A 19,579-nucleotide genomic window follows, 5' to 3' on the forward strand; every position below is an offset into this window, starting at 1 on the left:
AGGCCCAACCGACTTTTGTTCGAGTTATGCTTGAATTATCATATATTCGTGTAGATCTATGTTTCGATATAAATTGACCCATTCTGATGGCTTGGTTTCATAAATTTTCGAGCTTTCAACGAAGAACACCGAATATTGGTTAGTGACAGGATAAGTGAATTAAAAATCATGATAAGACTGACCCCTGCTCATCAGGCTCGGCAGGGTCAGCAGGTGGGAGTGGCCAGCGGGCCAGGATGGCCCTTCTTGTATTCATTCTATGTGTGGAACCTTTCTTCTTAGGATGCATTGTAGTATTATGCAGCAAGTACTCTGGGTAGATCTAGCAATTGAGGGTGGCAGCAGGTAGTTGTGGTTTTCGTTATACAGTTCGTGCTGACGAAGAGGCCGTGTAAGTCCGTACGAGGCCGAGTGAGACCGTGTATACCCGTACTATACCGTGTCTGTCATGTCTGATTCGTACATGAGCCGTATTGGTCGTATGGCGATCGTATGAAAGAAACCCTTTGTGCACTCGTATGAATCGTACCGTAACCGTGTGACATTCGGATGTTAATCGGGTGTTGGATGTAGGACTTCGGGACGGTCTCGAACGATTCCATACGATTGGTTGGGCTCACTCGTGGAGTGGAGTTCAAATACGGTTGTATGTACGGTCGTTTATACGATCATACACGGACAATACAATCGTACCAGTTTTTTTTTAAAGTTTTAAAAATCATACACGGCTTAAACGGATACACTCGAATGGCCCGAATGTAACTTGGATAAAATAAAAAAATAAAAATTAACACGGGTGGTCAACCGTATAAGTACGGAATGCCGTTAGGGCCATTGCCTATGAATGTGTTGATCTGAAACGCGATAGTCGATAGTACGATGGTGAAAACGCGAAATCACGAAACTATGATGGTGAAAACGCGAAAGCACGATGATGAAAACGCGAAAGTACGATGATGAAAACGCGACAGTACGATACTACGATGATGAAAACGCGATAAACTATCGTGTTTTCACCATCGTACTGTCGCGTTTTCACCATTAAAATTTATAAAAATAAATAAGAAAATCAGATATAAGCTTTTTGTAAAGCTGAATAAGAAATGAAATTTGTTTTCCTGAACTGTTGGTTTGTCGATGTGGTGTTCTAAAATTGAAAACTTTTTCAATTATACATGATTTTTTTCTTATAGATGATATTTAATCACTCCTGTCTATAGTCACGTGGTAGAACTGCTTGTGTACTGGTACCTAATGGATGACGTATTAAAAATGGATTTAGCTCAATACAGGATTGGAGCAGTACCTCTAGACGCTTGCAGAAATCATGATCACAAAATAGACAAATATCGTTTTTTTCGCCGAATTTTACATTTTGCCTTGATTATCGTACTTGATTCAATGTGAAAAGATGAATTAGACCTGTTAAAGTTCATTCCGTTGGGTAAAAAGACAAGATTTTAGCATTTTATCATTCAAGCGCCTTGTCCGGTATATACCGGAATACGGTATTTAGTGTGGTGCTCCAATCCTTTGTTTAGTCACAGCCATTAACAATTAATGAGATAGATAAAATTTGCATGTGAAAAGTTGTTACAAATATAGATCTAAATGTAATGAAAATTTAGCACGATTTAGACCTTTTTAGGGCCATAGTCCGTAACTTGATTGTTCTACAATCATTGAATAAATGAACAAAAGAAATAGTACTACATAATTGAACTCCAGTTGTTTTTTTCTATATTTGGCTATTTTTGGTGTAAGAGAGGTAACTCTGTTATCGTATTTTACCGAACGGTGACGAACAACACCGAACATGTGACCTTTGTTGACATAGTCTCGTATGTACACGTTTAATGTTATCGATGTGTATAGATATGTGTATTAAAACAGGATACTAAAACGTGGTTTGTTTTCATGTGGATTGAAAATGGCAGAAAGGAAATGATTAAGGTATGTTTAAACTTGAATTATTTCATAATTTTACTGTAGTAGGCCTACTGTACATCTTTTTAATTTTAAGTAAAATTTTGTTTCACGTATTTGACGTAAATTAAAAATTTTGATGTAAACAAACTAATATAATATTCTTATGTATAGCCAATAGGGCTAGTTTAGAACGGTATTTCGCCTAAAGGTTCTTTCGAGACAGATGATAAACTTTCTCAGATAGTCATCTTTAATTCTCACCTGTGAAATGTCAACTGATTTAATATAAACGAGGTATATGAGGTCACAGCCCTTAAACAGTTAAATCAGTTTATAAATGCACAAATTTTGTAGACTGACCTTACTAAAAATTGATTTGGCAAGAGACATGTATATATTCTACTAATCAAGTACACACCTTAATTAATGCACAAATATATGTCAATAATTTAACATATAGGCCCTATATCTGCTGAATGAAACAATAATTGTTACATGCAGTAATCCACTACTCTTGTTTTAGAACGGTAACAAAAACTGATTTCGAAGAGAAGAAATCCGAATCTTAAATCTCTAGTCTCGTATGAGAATTATAACTTACCAACAATATAATTGAAAACTTGTGATTCATTTTGGAATTTTTGGCAGTCAAAAAATAGAAGCATGTACTTGAAACTACTGTCTAGGTACATTTACTGTTCGTGACTGAAATATCACATTCTAATTTCATTTTTAAAAGAAAAAATAGACATACGTTTTCGATGAAACTGAAGTTGATGGCTGGTTTTTCTAAATGTAAGGTTATGGGCCACATCAGAGCTTTGCCAAAACTTAAATGAATATTTAAATTAGATAGAGGCCAAAATGTATTTTGGTGTTTCACGTGAGCACGTGATTTATATCATTATTCTGCGGCTCAAGTTTTATGTATGCGGTAACATTTTTTTATTACTTTTTTTACCTCTTTACTAGCTAGCGACCATTGCAGACCAAGATCAGCCGGCACGTACGGTACGTATCATCTTATCATGGTCTGCACTGTACGCTACTCGGTTTGAACACTGAGATATTGAAAATTTCCCTAAATCTATAAATGGTTCTGCCGTGATTGAAAGAGGGACAAGTTTATTTAAGATGTTAAACGTGGTAAGGGTTAAAGAGGAAAAACCGTGAATATTTGATCCTTTTAGTGTGTGCTACATTGATTATTCAAAAGACAATGTATGCATCTATAATTCATACAGTGTAACACTTTAAAGGACAGGTAAGACATTGTTCGGTGTATCGTACATGTTTACATACGATCTCGTACTTCCGCATTCAACATTTGAATAATATATCAGTTAATTTATAATTAACAGTTTAATATTTGTATTCTATATGTTATATCAAAGGATACATACCATACGCATCAATAGATACTAGACAGGTTAATCAAATTAAGTTAAAACGAGATCCCACGATAAACGGTAACCAATCATTTTTTCTCGGAGAAGAAACCTGAATATACGATAAAAACAACGAAATTAACGAAACCTCAATGATTCAAAAATACTCCGATTTACTGGGTTAAACGAGGAGATCCATTAGAAATCATTGAAATAAAATTCAATAAAACCTTGATGGCAGACACAACATCACCCTTACTGTGACACACTTCTTATGTGATTCAACTTTGATGTCTTTCAGATACCTTTATTTGAATGGTTAATAAAATTTTGCCATATTTACATACCATTTCTCATTCCATCACTTGTCCTTTGTGCATATATCAGCAACTCGAAACTGCCCCATACTATGGCATGTTAAATAACCTACCCAAGTCCTGTACGTACATTGTCAGTTGTAGCATTACGACATGGGCTCGCTTTCGTTATAACAATAGAAATGTAATGTGTACATGTATATTAAAAAGTTGATACACGTCTGTTTTCCCCAAGCTGTTGAATTAATCGATGAAATTGGTTTTTGAAAGCCTTAAAGAAAAAATGTTAATATTGAGCTGTTATGTTGCTAGCCATAATATGGAAACATGTGTTATTACGAAAACAAATGTAAATATAAATATTGTTCAGGTATGGTTTATTGGTTAAAGATTGGATAATCAGAAGTTGGATATTGGTTTGTTTGAGTGAGAATAAATGAAAACCGACGTTAAAAACACGCGATATAATATGATGATTACCTTTATCATCATCATCACCATCATGTTCACCATAATTCACTTTCACCATCATCACCTATCACCAAAATCCTCTTTCATTCTCATGACTTCATCATTATCCACCACCCATACCCCTCCATTTAACAATTCCAAAACCACTTGCCCTCACCGCTGTAAGCATCCCACAATTTTTTTTTTCATAAGAACATCCACGCTTACAACTCTTTTCAACCACCACATCATCACTATCATCATCATCATTTTCATCATCATCATCATTTTCACAGATGTACATGTTGTCGTTTATATATGTATGTAATTGATCAGACATCACTCTTTATGAAGGTATTTTGTTTCATTTCAGATGAGAAGTACATGGAGCATGGCGGAGAGGTAAGATTAAATCTGTAGAGAATATTTATCTTTATTTCATCTAGTTATTGCCAAAAAAAAAAAAATATTAATGTGTGGCAAAGCCTCAAATATTATAAATAGCCCTTCAGTTATTTTAATCTTCTTTATCGACCTATTGTTGTTGTTGTTGTTGTCGTCGCTTTGAAAGAAAACTGACGTTAGTTGCCTTGGAAATTTTGATAGTAACGTATATTTAGTCGGAAAAAAATGTAAATATTGAACATGTATTTACTTTAGACTAAATCACAAGTTACAAGCTATTAAATGATACAGATGACGTCACCATATGACTTATAACTGTCTTATCTGCTATGATATTCATATTTCACTCATTATCTTGATCTTTGGGACATAAACTTGAACTTCATTGAGACTTAAAATTTGGATTTTTTACAAGAGTATGAGCAAAATTTGATAATAAAGTTATTTTATGTTAGAGAGCAAAGCAAAATACACTCTGAATTTATTAATAATCTGACTGGCCTGTTGCTTTAAGTTGAGATTAGTCAAACTCGTCTTTCCAGTTCCGGCGCCATGTGACTCGTGCGCCTTAAAACCAAACAAACATGTAACCCGACCAATCTGCATTTTTTCCCCTCAAAATTTTGACTATGTTCTCCTTACTGAACAGTGCTAGAACCTTGAATCATGAAAAAAAATGAAAATGGACAGAATTGACAGTACACATAATTAAATAGATAATTACTTACGAAATGTCATTGAAGTTTATTCATCATACTTTGCATACTCTGAATTCTTAGAATGATAGTTCCTTGTTTTTTTAACGTTTTTAGTTCTCGCGCCTGTTTTTCGACAAAAGTTGACCGTAGCTCCATTCTTTTACAACATGTCTTTATGTTAATCATATATTGCAGCGAAAATATCCAGACTGGGAAGCGGAATGTTCTCCAAGCAGCCGGTTTTCTCGTCGCAGCGGAAGTGTTCGGAGTCTGTTTACAGGAAGTACATGCGCACGCAAAAGAGTTACAACCACTTCATCGCCATTTTGAATTACCCATAATTCTAACCGTTGTGGACACAATCTCATTATTTATATTACTGAGGCTTGAATCTCTACACGGTCTACGTAAACATGCTGAGGGTCTGATAGTCACTTTTCTTTGCCATTTTGTTGTTGAATATCTGTTTAATTATTGGTATATTTACTCTAGGAATGATTCGTTCGCGGTTGGCTACTTTGAACCTGTGATATTAGTGGTGTTACTAAAATGGTGCACACGAATTGACGTCAGTGCACAAACGTTCGCCATTTTAACAGTAATGGCGTTATGCGCAGGAGTGACTTCCGGCGAAGTTCATATCTTGCTCAACACAAATAGGAACGGAATTATTATATTTCTAGTAATTTTCTTCACATGTCTGCGCAATATTGGACTAAGTTATCTTCACAACGACGGACTTGTTTTAAGATTCCGGAAATCCATTGCTATACCATACAGTTTTACAATTCTCTCTGTTGCTCTGATAATGAGCGCGTTCCACCTCACGTTTTGGGCACTTCCGGTGATGTTTTCGCTCATAGCCATGTTCGCCTCTGTAACAATGCTATACATGACCTCATCACTTTTAGAAAACTATTCTTTAGTGTCATTATCCGTCTTTGGACTTGTGTCTCAAATTTTTGTAAATATCGTCTGCATTCCTGTAGAGCATGGACATAATATTTTCATCTCGATCATCGGAGCGCTTCTTCTAATTATAGTGATTGGTGTCTACATCCGGTTTAATCTGAAAAACACACAGGACATACTGTCACCTCAAGGTAAGAGTATCATGATTATGGTAAATGTATGTTGTTAGATTTTAAATGTTGAATAGAAAATGATATATTTTTACTAACACCCTACAGTTGAAAAACGGGATGACAGTTGAAAGCGACGACACCACATGAACTATAGACACGTGTAATAAGTAGAGATAAAATATTGAGCAATCATATTTTTCTCAGAAAACCAAATGTACTATTAAAAAGCCTACCAGTAAAAGATTATGTTTACATGTTATGTTAACGTTTAAGTTATCATTAATTTAAAGTGACCAAAACATTTCAATTAGGTGATTTACTTGGCCAATAAGTAACCAAAAGCTTAATTTTTCTAGTCTTTGTGTTTTATTATAAGCCTTATTTATTCTATTGTTTCTATTCAAATCATGAGGTTAACCCGATATATTTATTATGCTCATTTCTTTTGATTTAGTTCCTGATCACGAAGTTTTCCCATGATATTTAATATGCATTTATCTTTGTTTCAGTTCCAAATCACGAGGTTTACTCACGATATTTAATATGCATATTTCTTATTTCTATGTTTCAGTTCCAAATCACGAGGTTTACACGCGACTTGAGTTTCTGATATTTACTGGTATGGTGTGCGGTCTCATATTGTATGTGTTCAAGCCGAAATTCAGTGAAAGAGATCTAAACAATCTACATTACGTTGGATTGGACAATATTGTGAAACGTTTGATTAATCACGAGTAGTTAGTTAAAACTTAATTACATAATTTTGTTAAGATACATGATTGTTTTGGATTTGTTATTGCTGTAAAGTTTATTTATGTTGATCTTCTTATTGAATATGTTTTACAAGGTACTTTCATTAAGAGATTTATAAATGAATAAGACTATACATGTTTATGCGAAAGTGATATAAATATATTGTTCACTTAAGCAGAATCTCATTTTGTTAGTGTTAACAACGTCCTTTAAAGAAAAATGTCTCTCTCATCATGTAAAATAATTTGTTTTCTCAAAGACTAACAAATAAACTCTACTTATTATTGTTACAGGCAAATACTTAACATTTATTAACAGAGGGTTTGTTTTACACATATTTATATATTTATTTTGTGGTTAATATTTTGTTAATGTAGTCTCATTAAAAAATAATGGTTATTTAATTAGTTAATTCACGGTGATACTTAAATAAAAACAATATACATGAAAGTTATTTGTCTCTAATTACTTTGTGCGCATGCGCATAATTTTTTTTTGTTGATTTTCCACTCACTATGTGTAGATGTGCGCATAATTTTTTTTTGTTGATTTTCCACTCACTATGTGTAGATGTACCTTGCATTGTATTTTGAATAGCCCATAATTGTTGTTTTAACTACTTATATCACATGTTAGTTTAATTAGGAAATGATCATGTAAAACCAGTCCGAATGTGACGTCTTGAAAATGGCAAATTATCCGTCAGTAATCGGGAAATTAGCTGCCTATAATCAACAGACAAATTATTATTAAAACAAGTGTTGGGTTTAAAAAGATTAACAAATTAAAACATTTATAATAAATGCATACTCTCCAGGAACGATGGTTAGGAAACTACCCACCTATATGACTGAAATGCTGTTGGGAAAAGGCGTAAAATCAAACAAACAAACAAATAAATGCATACTCAACCTGAAAGATGTTACAAATTTAATCAACAGTTTGTAAGCATTTGATTCAAAGGATGCGAAAGTACCCGATTACAACTGCTTGTATTAGAAACTACACAGGTCGCAGATTTATGTTTCTCCAGGGTTAAGCGTTTGCTTCCTTTACTTCACTGGGGATGGGGGGGGTCTACCTACACTACCTTCATACTCTAAAGCGGTTTACTTATAATACATAATTGGATTTATCTATACAAAGCCTGAAACTATACTTCATCATATGTGGAATACCAAAGGCGTAAAACTATGTTGCCCTTTAAACACAAAAGGTAAATATATGCTGCTTGAGTCATAAATTTATGCTACACAAAGAGTATACCTTTGATAAATAATAGGTAAATCTATGCTTTGCAAGTGGTATACTCGTGCTACACAACGGGTATACAATTGCGTCACAAGGATTATATTTATACAACACTTCAGGTATACCTTTACAAGGGTTACACCTATGTCACACAAGGGGTATGCATATAGTGCACATTGGGTATAACTATGCAACAAAGGGGGTATGTCTATACACAACTGGTTAACCCTATGCTAGCGCTGCACGGCAGGTAAATCTATGCTTCTTAGAGGTAAGCCCTGTGCTACTTAAAGGTTATAACTGTCCTACACGAATGATATATTTAAAATACACAAGGGTTATACCTATGCTACACAAAAAGTGTTAACCTATGCTACAAAATGGATATGCATATATACTACATAGTCAAGTGGTATACCTATACAACGCAAGGGATATACCTTGCAACATAACTGGTAAATTTACTGGAGGACAAGCCCAATGCTAAACAAGGGTTACACCTGTCCTACACAAAGTTTATACTTATGCTACACAAGAGTTCCACCTATGCTACATGTAAGGGGAATACTTAGGCTACAAATGAGGTATGATACACTTCTATTGAAATATATTGATGCTACATAAATAGCTTATCTATGAAACTCAAAGAATGAACCTATGTTGCACAAGGGGTAAACCTATGCTACACAAGAGCTTAACTTTAGTTACTCAAAGAGTATACAAATGCTGCACAGGGGTAAACATTTACTGCACGAAATCTATGCTACTGAAGGGCAAAAGCTATGCTATGTACGGGGTACAGGAGGGTACATGCACGCATGCACTACGCAAAAATATTGCCTTAATTACACAATGTATCTGTAACAAAATCGGTTAAATCAACCATACGGCGAAAGGATACAAATGAAAATTCATAGATGTGTCCACAAGATCCCAGGAGTAATCCAAACGACACTTACAAGTTATTCACACCGCTCGTGGGAACTTACAGTACTTTGATTCACAAAAATGCCGACATATGGGAGCTAACTCGTGAAGACATGCAACAATCAAAAACTACATGAATTCCCTTTGAAATTTTTGCAGTGGTCAGTTTTATCAGTCAGGCATGATGATACTTGCTAAGCTTACAAGTCAAAGTGCATACTGAACACCCTGAAAAGTATAGCCTATTTCAAAATGGATACAAAAATGTCTTGTCACTGACAAGGTAAGTGCGTTCCTGTAACTTATGCAATCACTCGAAACCATCTCTCTGATCATATGTTCAGGTGAATTTACAAGAACATTTGGTTATTTATGCTCGAATTTATGTTTCTTACATAATCTTTAACAGGATTATGTGTTATATTGGAACTGACTATAGATATGCCACACTATAGAAATACCACATGGATAGCTATTTAGAAAATAATACACTATACATTAGTGTAGGTCGTTGGCTTATTTAACACTGGATTATAAATCTAACTGGGGAACTACTATTTCTTTGTCATCTTGACTATTTGCTATAGCGCCAAAACTTCTTTTCTGTAGCGTTATATACAATGCATTTGAACTGGATATTGATATAGGTTAAAGAACATTTCAATAGAATATAATAAAATGATGAAGGATAAACGCATTTCTAAAACTGGGCAGACGGACGGCGGATACGGTTGGGTAGTAGTAATGTCTGCATTTTTTATTGGATTTATTACCGACGGATTGGTGTTTTCCGTCGGTATTTTGCTTGTCGAGTTACTCGAACAGTTTCAGCAAGGGAGAGCAGCCACGGTTGCAATTGCATCTATTATGACAGGAGTTATGCATCTTGTAGGTAAACAGTTTAGATTTTAGATGTGTTGGATTATTTGAATAATATAAACAATTTGTTTTTCTTCACAAACTAAAACGATATACATGTAAACATTTTCAGGGACATATATAAATAATATTCCTGTCATTTACAAAAAAAAATCTGAAAATGAAGTTATCTCTCAGAAACAATGAAAACAACAGTATCATATGAATAATTATTATTTTCTGATTTATTCCGGTATTTCATGAATAACAAGAAGCGCCGCAATGCGACGAAAATCAGGTTTTCAACGACCAAATTTTGATGTGACAGCAATCAATAGGTCAAAGTACACTGAAGTTAATGAGTAGAAGCTGACAATTCTATTGTAAGCAAATGACCTTGAACTTGCTCCAAGATATCAAAGTAGCAATCCAAAGCTGCCACTCAGCAAGTTTATTGTCAAAAGGTCAAAGCAAACTCAAGTTATAACATGAAAACTAAATACATTAACCTTGATCACAGACACCTGGGTAGCAATCCCAAGCTGCCTCTTTATATAAGCTACCCATTCATCAAGTTTGGTGTCAAAAGGCCAAAGCAAACTCAAGTTATTTAGCGGAAACTGAATTTCTATTTTTAATAACAGTGACCTTGACCTTAATCACAGACACCTGGATAGCAATCCCAAGCTGCCTCTTGATATAAGCTATCCATACACCAAGTTTGGTGTCAATAGGCCAAAGCAAACTCAAGTTATTGAGCAGAAACTGAATTTCTATTTTTAGTAACAGTGACCTTGACCTTGATCACAGACACCTGGGTAGCAATCCCAAGCTGCCTCTTGATATAAGCTATCCATACACCAAGTTAGGTGTCAATAGGCCAAAGCAAACTCAAGTTATAGAGCGGAAACTGAATTTCTATTTTTAGTAACAGTGACCTTGACCTTGATCACAGACACCTGGGTAGCAATCCCAAGCTGCCTCTTGATATAAGCTATCCATACACCAAGTTTGGTGTCAATAGGCCAAAGCAAACTCAAGTTATTGAGCGGAAACTGAATTTCTATTTTTAGTAACAGTGACCTTGACCTTGATCACAGACACCTGGGTAGCAATCCCAAGCTGCCTCTTGATATAAGCTATCCATACACCAAGTTTGGTGTCAATAGGTCAAAGCAAACTCAAGTTATTGAGCGGAAACTGAATTTCTATTTTTAGTAACAGTGACCTTGACCTTGATCACAGACACCTGGGTAGCAATCCCAAGCTGCCTCTTGATATAAACTATCCATACACCAAGTTTGGTGTCAATAGGCCAAAGCAAACTAAAGTTATTGAGCGGAAACCAAAAGTTGCCGCCCGCCCGCCCGCCTGCCGACTTCGGCATTACAATAACCCGGTTTTCGTTGAAAACCTGGGTAAAAATCATTTTAACTTATATGCATGTACTGTGAGGGGCGGAAAATGGAAGCAAGAGCTATTACCTTCCATACCCGTACTATCGTGTGAATGCGCGCACAAAAATAGCAGGGAATGTGTGTTATAGTACCCTTCAGCAGGATTGGATGGTTCCCTTTACCAGGGGTTAATTAAATAATACATAGTATAAAAACAAAGTTTGTGCTTCCCCTTGACATGATAGTTTATAAAGTAAGATCTTTATGAGAAAACAGTACAATATATTCCAGGTCCAATTGTCGGCGCACTAATTGACCTTTATGGCTGCCGTGTTCTTGTAGTTACCGGGGCTGTGATCAGCTGTGTCGGGTTCGTGATCAGTAGTTTTGCCACCGGGATCTTGTTCCTGTGTTTGTCTTATGGTCTTCTGGCGGGTGAGTATGATGTTTAAAAAACAGTTTGGTTCCCTGCTTGTTGTCTAAACAATGCACAAACAGGGAAACCAGATGTCGTATATTGATATATATATTTTGTACCGGTAAAAAGAATTACCAGAATCGGCAAGGGATTACCGAAATATTTAAAATGTTTCAGTGTTCTTGTTTTCTTTCTTTTCGTCCCAAAGCCGAGTTATAGTTGGATTCAACCTTCCACGCACTTCTATTAAAACTTTAGATATTTGTCCACGCAACTCATTGCTATCATTATGAACATATTTGAGCCGCGCCATAACAAAACCAACATAATGGGTTTGCGACCAGCATGGATCCAGACCAGCCTGCGCACCCGCGCAGTCTGATCAGGATCCATGCTGTTCGCTATCAGTTTCTCTACTTGTTATAGGGTTTGTAAGCGAACAGCATGGATCCTGATCAGACTGCGCGGATGCGCAGGCTGGTCTGGATCCATGCTGGTCGCAAACCCATTATGTTGGTTTTGTCGTGACGCGGCTCATGTATGCTCAGATAAAATGAAATATTATCCGTCTCTAAAAAAACGAAAATCAATTTTCTCATTTTTGAGACCACATGTACTTTCATGATGATTCTTGTGCTTTTATTTTAGGTCTAGGGTTCGGATTAATGTATATACCTGCGGGAGTGTGTGTTATACGTCACTTTAACAAACGTCGAACTTTAGCCAATGGAATTGCCGTTTGCGGATCAGGTGATTATATTTTTATCGATCTTGACATAGCTCTTAAAAGTCTTCGCAAAATGGCATACATTTTTTATTCATCATGTATGTAAACGGCAAATCAAAGTGCTGTTCCTTAATTTATATCCTTAATTTATATCCGTATAAAACTTGTTAAAAAGGTCCTGATATACATGTATATCACTTTCATCATCTGGTTGGTATTATTTTACTTTTGATTATTTCATTTCTTGTAGTTTCCCTATATATTTCAGCAATTCTATTTATTTCGAATTATTATTTAAAACAAATTATTTTTATTAATCCTTTTATACCAATTTATTTATTCATTCATATTTACATGTGTTGCAGGAGTAGGCACATTTGTGTTTAATATTCTTACGCGCAAGTTGATAGACGAGTACAGCTGGAGAGGGACTCTTTTACTGGAAGCTGGAATAACACTGCAGGGTGCAGTTTTGGGACAACTCTTATTGCAACCGAAATTTAAACGCTCAAACGAACATGACCACAATTTAGAGACACTGATGGATAAAATAGATGCAAAATCAGTTATAGATACTGAAAATGAATACACGGACTCGTCCGGTGTAATTATAAGAAAATATCAAAAGGATAAAGTTACTGACAGCGAAAACATTTGTTTTGAAATTAAAACAGAAGCAAATTATACATCTAAAACTAAACCTTCTTCAGCTAAAGCCATCTCTAAGATGATACCAACTATAAACACGATATTGCATGTGGACCTACTGAAGGATTATAAATGCTGGTTGTTTTTGATGTCAGCATTCACGTTTCAGCTAGCATTCACCATACCGTTTAACCTGATACCAGACCAGGCCATTGGGACGGGAATGACGAAAAATCAGGCTGCATGGCTTACATCATCAATAGGTCAAAGGAATAAGTTTTTCATTCCAATTTACGTTTAACGTTTAAAATGTAAAAGAGCATGTTACATCCTTATCATGTGTGAAAAGTATAGCACTAAATGTGAAATTATTTGAAATGAAAGTAGCAGAATGTGAACAAAGCAGTATTTCAGCTTCCATACGAAATAGCTGTACTTAAAGTACTAATTGCCAAAAAGCAACACTCAGTAATTGGGAAATGAGTAACTTTTTGAAATAAAAAGCTTTTGAGAGAATACAAAGAAGGCATTTGTGAAGTATGGTTGGCCTTTAAATGTACTAATTGCCAAAAAGCAACACTCAGGTAATTGGGAAATGAGTAACTTTTTGAAATAAAAAGCTTTTGAGAGAATACAAAGAAGGCATTTGTGAAGTATGGTTGGCCTTTAAAGTTTGTCTTATCATACATTCCTCAATTTATGAATAAAAATTATCCTTTGTCCTCAGGAATACCTTTTTATTTCAGGAATATCAAATACAGTAAGCAGAATATTATTCGGTGTAATTGGTGATACCCGGTGCGTCAATAGAATGATCCTTCTGGAAATAATCCTTGTGTTAGCCGGTGTATCTACAGGGTTATCCTTCTTGTTAACAACATTCGAGTTAAAATTAATCTACACAAGTTTATATGGGTTTTTAGTAGGTGAGTTGACAAACCTGACTTATACTTTCATGTTGTATAATCCCTCTTTTTATAGAGGAGTTACCTCCTTGTCGGCGATGACATTGGGTTACGGTTTGCAAGTGTGAATATTTATATACTGTTGACACTTGCCCCTCAACGCTGTGGGTTCGAAACCTTTCAGGGACTTGGATTCTTTCATGCCCGGAAGCTGCCCAGCTAGCATACGGGACATCGATAGTTCTACTCAAGTGCCTAAAATAAAGCAGGGGCACCTCCCGCATTCGTGCTGGAGAGTTGCCATATGACGTAAAACCCAACCTTAAAACAAAATATTTATTATACTAAATAATTTATTACTCCTAGACTTATGAGAGCATAATAGGTCACTATCCAAGGCTCATAATTTTAACTAATATTTTCACAGAATTATGACCCTTTTTGAAAATTCTACATTATTCAGGCTGTTGTTTTGCTATCAAGTGCATAGAATAGTCAAGCACATTGTCCTACTGGAAGCCCTTGTTATAACTAGAACTTTATTTACTTCAAAATCAGTAAACATGAATCTGAAATCACTTCGATCTGTGTTACGACAAAGGCAAATCAAACTTGTCAAGCCGGTGCTAGGGGGCGTGAGGGATGTTGCACTTATTCATTATCCCTCATGTACAGACTCAATCAAACCGAGTCTGCAATTCTGTTATTTTGTTGTGATTAATGCTTCCGAGGGATCACTTTGTTTCCAGAATTTTGTACTTCACAACAGCAGGTGTCAAGTGCCGTGTGGCAGCCGTAAAAAGTTGCCCCGTACTTCACTTCAGTGTTGTTATATTTTCTGGTTCTTCGGGATCATTGATGCCAACACTATAAAGTGTTGAGAATTGAGTACCGCTCAAGCCGGTGCTAGGGGCCGTGAGGGATGTTGCACTTATTCATTATCCCTCATGTACAGACTCAATCAAACCGAGTCTGCAATTCTGTTATTTTGTTGTGATTAATGCTTCCGAGGGATCACTTTGTTTCCAGAATTTTGTAACATACTCCTCACAGTGATTACCTCCCTTGGCAGATCTGTGCTAATAACGGGAGATCACTGCGTAGGAGATTGCTTGATTCATGCTGACAGTTTCAATATAACAAACAATATAGGCTGTGATCCCCATAGAAATTTATAAACACTTCTCAGGAATCTATACACATTGTTTGATTTAGAAATGTGTGCATAACACCGGATTTTATTCTTACTTCAGGCGGATATGTAACATTATGTACTGTGGTGCTAGCCGATTTATTTGGGGCCGACCTTATTGCCAAGTCGTTTGGACTGCTGATGTTTTTCATTGGCGTTTCCGGTTTTATTTCTACGCCAATAGGAGGTCATTATTTTCTTTCTTACTTAGAGAGTTTGTTTGTTTGTTCGTCACTCATTCATTCGTTAGCCCAGTCATTAATTCATTCATTAATTCATTCTTGTATTCATTTTATGTATAAGTAGGTTATATATTGTACAAACATATTTTTATCTTGACTTTAAGTTCGCTTGTTCGTTAGTTTTTTCGTTCGTTTGTTTGTTCATTAATTCATTCACTCATTCGTTCATATTTTAGCTATGAATTTCATATAAAAAGTAAATATACAAACATGATAATCTTTCTGGATCTGGATAAGCAATTTTGATAAAAACATATACACATTATGCAGGTGATATGTTTTAAACATTAAAATAGTTATTTAAACACAAAAAGAACATATCTTATATGTTAATTATTGAATAATTTTCAATCCTATGAGTTTATTATCATTGCTTGATATATCATAGTTTGATTTTGTAGATTACACTTCTTAATTCTCGTTCGTACCACTTGCCAGTCACATGCAGCTATGGGAAACTTTAAATTCCGTCTTAAACATTTTTTTCATGCAACATCAATGGTTCTACTAATACACCGATTGAGGGACACTTGAATTATGTCTCCATCAGATAAGATGGGTAGTCTCAAAGTGACCTGAACAATGTGTGACTAAAATATAGCTAAAATCGTCTCATACATTTATAGGCTAGTAACATTTATTATTTTTGACAAATAAAACTAATGTGCCCACTAAATGATTTAGTACGTTGCCTTTTCAAAATTTTCTTTCAATATTTTACTTTTTCAGGGCTGCTTTTTGACCTGACTGGGAATTATCACGCAACTTTTGTAGTTGCCGGCGGAGAATTTCTTATTGCAGCTTTTCTTTTACTCTTGCTAAAATTACTGTAAACAGAAATAAAATAAATTTATTAAAAGAAATAAACATACTTAGTGCATGCAGTCTTTTATTATTGTTCGTGTATATATCAAATAGTTTAATTCATATTGCAGTTTATTTGATTCATTCCGTTCCGTTGTTTTAACAACAAGTCCTTACTAAGCACTTAGCAGCTCGGCTGAAAGTGACCCCAATCGTCGGACGGGTTCACATTCTCAGCATGAAGCTATATCCACTGACACACTGTAAAACATGCAGTTTATCCTCTTGTTTACGTCAAAGAACTGCCCAAACGGGCTCAAACCCGACGACAGTGATACAAGTACTGTGCATCTCGGCTTAAGGAAAGCAGGACCGTGTAGCGATATCTCAGGGTCGTTTGTCTTCATATTTTCGTCCCAGAATCGCCATAACGCCGGTACAAGCGCATTGCAGCTCGGCTGAAGAAAACCTGGATTATGTGACGAACTTGCATTAACCGGCCAACTCACATTAACCGTAAAACAAATTAATGCCTAGAGCCTACAAGACACTCTGGTAAAATATAAAAAAGTATACGCCTCTAAGTGCATGTTTTCGTGTCTACAATTTGAGTTCATCATACGGTCCGGGTTTTCTTCTGCCAAGCCGAACTTTGCTGAAACCGGCATCTAAGAAGGAATTCGTAGAGCCTACTGTAATACAGTGTATATATTTCCAGCTCGAGCCCGTCTTGGCATTTATCCGACTGACCAAAGTTTCTTCAGCCGAGCCACTCAGTGCTTAGATGTATCACACTTGATTCGCTGACATGTTTTCATGTTTTCACGTCGAAGATTTGAACCAGTCAGACTGTCCCAGTTTCTACAGCAAAGTCGAACTGAAGTGATATGTGTATATGTATTGATAATTCTATGACGGAAACAAAAGATACACTAGTACAATCTTACATGTAAGTCAATCTGATAAAAGTTCATGATTTTTGCGTCAGACGACAGTTTACTTTATCCTAGTCCCACAGTGCTTATACTAACCTCGTGGTGTCGCAAAAACCTCCAATACACGCATGTGTTCAAGACTATGCGACTTTGCGGAAGGATACATTGGCCGTCTGACAGGCACGCATTGCCATCGCACTACATGGTCTTAAAACAAATCCCCTTAACTTTTGTCCTAGCCTACTTCTTGTTTACGTCACAAAATCGCCTAGTCTGTATCACAATCAATAAACGAAAGCACTGCGCAATGCATTGCAAAACTATTAAATTAAATGTTTATCATTTTTGCTATATGAAAAGCACCTTCTTGTCACTGCACCCCTTTTTTGAGCCTAATATCTTAATTTTGATCTTTCTTTATACTTCTTTGTTAATATATTTATTGTATGTATCCAGTAAATCACTTAACTTGATCACGTTATTTAGCAAATGACCGACTATGTTAATGTACTTCTAAGGACTACGAAGAAAAATAACTCTTCACTTTTTGATAGAGGTAGTGTACGATTATTGTCCCTTTGATTATGGAGTCTCGAAAGAAGCGAATCATTTTTTTTATGAAGTGAGAACAATGTATGCATCATTGAGAAACATTAGGTAACTTACGGTATTTTTGTAAGAAGCATTCAAACAGATATATTGTATTTTAAAGGACATCGTGGTATAGACTTATCAAAACGCGCCAACTTAAATGCAGAAACGTTAGGTTTTATCTGTTGACAAAGGATTACATTACCTCGTGCACTTTATGTGTTACTATATTAAACAATGTCCTCTTTTTATTAAAGAGGACTTTAAGCGTGTCGAGAAATGCGTTCAGTCGTTTAGTGCAGAAAAGTTAAAGATTTATCTGTTGACAAAGGACGGTGTGCACTTTAATAGCCTGTATTAAATTACATTTATGCAACGAACGCAGTAAACCGCTATTTACACAAGATAATGCAAGTCACTCCTGTAAGAAATTCTAAATAACATTTGTTTTTCCGAATCACGTGATCTGAATGATTATAGAAAGGAAACAAACTGAATGAATATAATAAACAGCATTATAAGTATACTATTTTTTTTTTCAAAGACGAAATGATACAGTTATTTTACAAGGTGTATAAACTCAAATCTCCATTATTGTTGTGCTTTGAGGATGCAATTTTCACACTGGAACACTTATTTGTAATGTTTGTTTTCCATCAATAAAATTCACAATTTAAAGTGATGTAAAGCTGGTTGTTTCATTGTGAAGTTGAGCTGAATTGACTATATGCATGTATCTTTTAAAGATTGAATGTTATAATGGTGATTGACCAACAGAAACTGTTGGTATTGGAAAATGTTTAGGATGAAATACTACTACTACAGCTGCAACTGCTGCTACTGCTACTACTGCATCTACTACCACTACTGCTGCTACTACTACTCGTATTTCTACTAATACTAATACTGCTGCTGTTGCAACTAATACTAATACTGCTACCACCATTACACCACCACCACCGAAGGCCGAAGGCTAATTTGATAGTCTGAAGCACAATAACAAGGCCGGTATGAAAACACTTAATTATTAACAGTATAATAATACTAGTAGTAATAATAATAATAAAATTTTAAAAAAATAATAATAAAGAATAATAGCGATGATGATAACGATACTAATACTACTACTATTTTATTACATGTATTTAACTATACATAAACTAAAAAAATTAATTAATTAGTGAATAAAAAATAATTTATGCGAAATTTCCGTTGTTTTCAGGTATTGCAAATGACGTTCATGTTTTAAAAATGTCTCGGAAACCTACCTTGCAGCAATTCTAAAAGGCGAATTTTTTCAATATTCATAATGGCCGAGCTGGGGAGCCAATCATAATTCTCTTATCTCATAATAGCAGAGTTTTCTCATAAAATTAATGCCGTACTTTTTGCATAATGGCCTTGTTTTAAGATTCAAGATTCTTTATTAAGTAACGTAAACAAGTTATGTTTCTTGTTATATATATACATGATACAATTAACATATACATGTATACATATTACACATAACAAATACAAAAAAAGACATGAATGATTAAACTCACTGAAAACAAGTAAGCATAATGAGCATATACAAAAGGATGAACTATTTACAATTACAACAATATGTGAGCGCATGAACATAATATTATGATAATTATTTAACACAGACATTTTTAC

At 35.2% G+C, this 19,579-nt stretch overlaps 2 protein-coding genes across 3 annotated transcripts; both read left to right on the top strand.

Moving 5' to 3' along the window:
* The first annotated feature begins 1,819 nt into the window (after nucleotides 1-1,819).
* On the top strand, nucleotides 1,820-7,479 carry LOC132743293 (uncharacterized). 2 transcript variants are annotated; one of them, XM_060731831.1, is made up of 5 exons: nucleotides 1,840-1,953; nucleotides 2,902-2,940; nucleotides 4,458-4,486; nucleotides 5,383-6,290; nucleotides 6,844-7,479. In XM_060731831.1, exons 1-5 carry the CDS (start codon nucleotides 1,918-1,920, stop codon nucleotides 7,008-7,010), a joined length of 1,179 nt encoding a protein of 392 aa, XP_060587814.1. In that variant the 5' UTR covers nucleotides 1,840-1,917; the 3' UTR covers nucleotides 7,011-7,479. The 2 variants fall into 2 exon arrangements, with proteins under 2 accessions (XP_060587815.1, XP_060587814.1); XM_060731832.1 differs by lacking the exon at nucleotides 2,902-2,940 and having other exon boundaries at nucleotides 1,820-1,953.
* Nucleotides 7,480-9,570: 2,091 nt separating this feature from the next.
* Nucleotides 9,571-16,457, top strand: LOC132743295 (monocarboxylate transporter 13-like). Its single transcript, XM_060731833.1, has 7 exons — nucleotides 9,571-10,095; nucleotides 11,750-11,893; nucleotides 12,525-12,626; nucleotides 12,969-13,514; nucleotides 13,998-14,177; nucleotides 15,410-15,535; nucleotides 16,320-16,457. The coding sequence occupies exons 1-7, from the start codon at nucleotides 9,882-9,884 to the stop codon at nucleotides 16,421-16,423; spliced, it is 1,416 nt and encodes a 471-aa protein (XP_060587816.1). The 5' UTR covers nucleotides 9,571-9,881; the 3' UTR covers nucleotides 16,424-16,457.
* The last annotated feature ends 3,122 nt before the right edge of the window (nucleotides 16,458-19,579 follow it).

Source organism: Ruditapes philippinarum, unplaced genomic scaffold, assembly GCF_026571515.1.
Source record: "Ruditapes philippinarum isolate M1 unplaced genomic scaffold, ASM2657151v2 ctg331_1_1_1_1, whole genome shotgun sequence".
NCBI classification, from domain to species: Eukaryota; Metazoa; Mollusca; class Bivalvia; order Venerida; family Veneridae; genus Ruditapes; species Ruditapes philippinarum.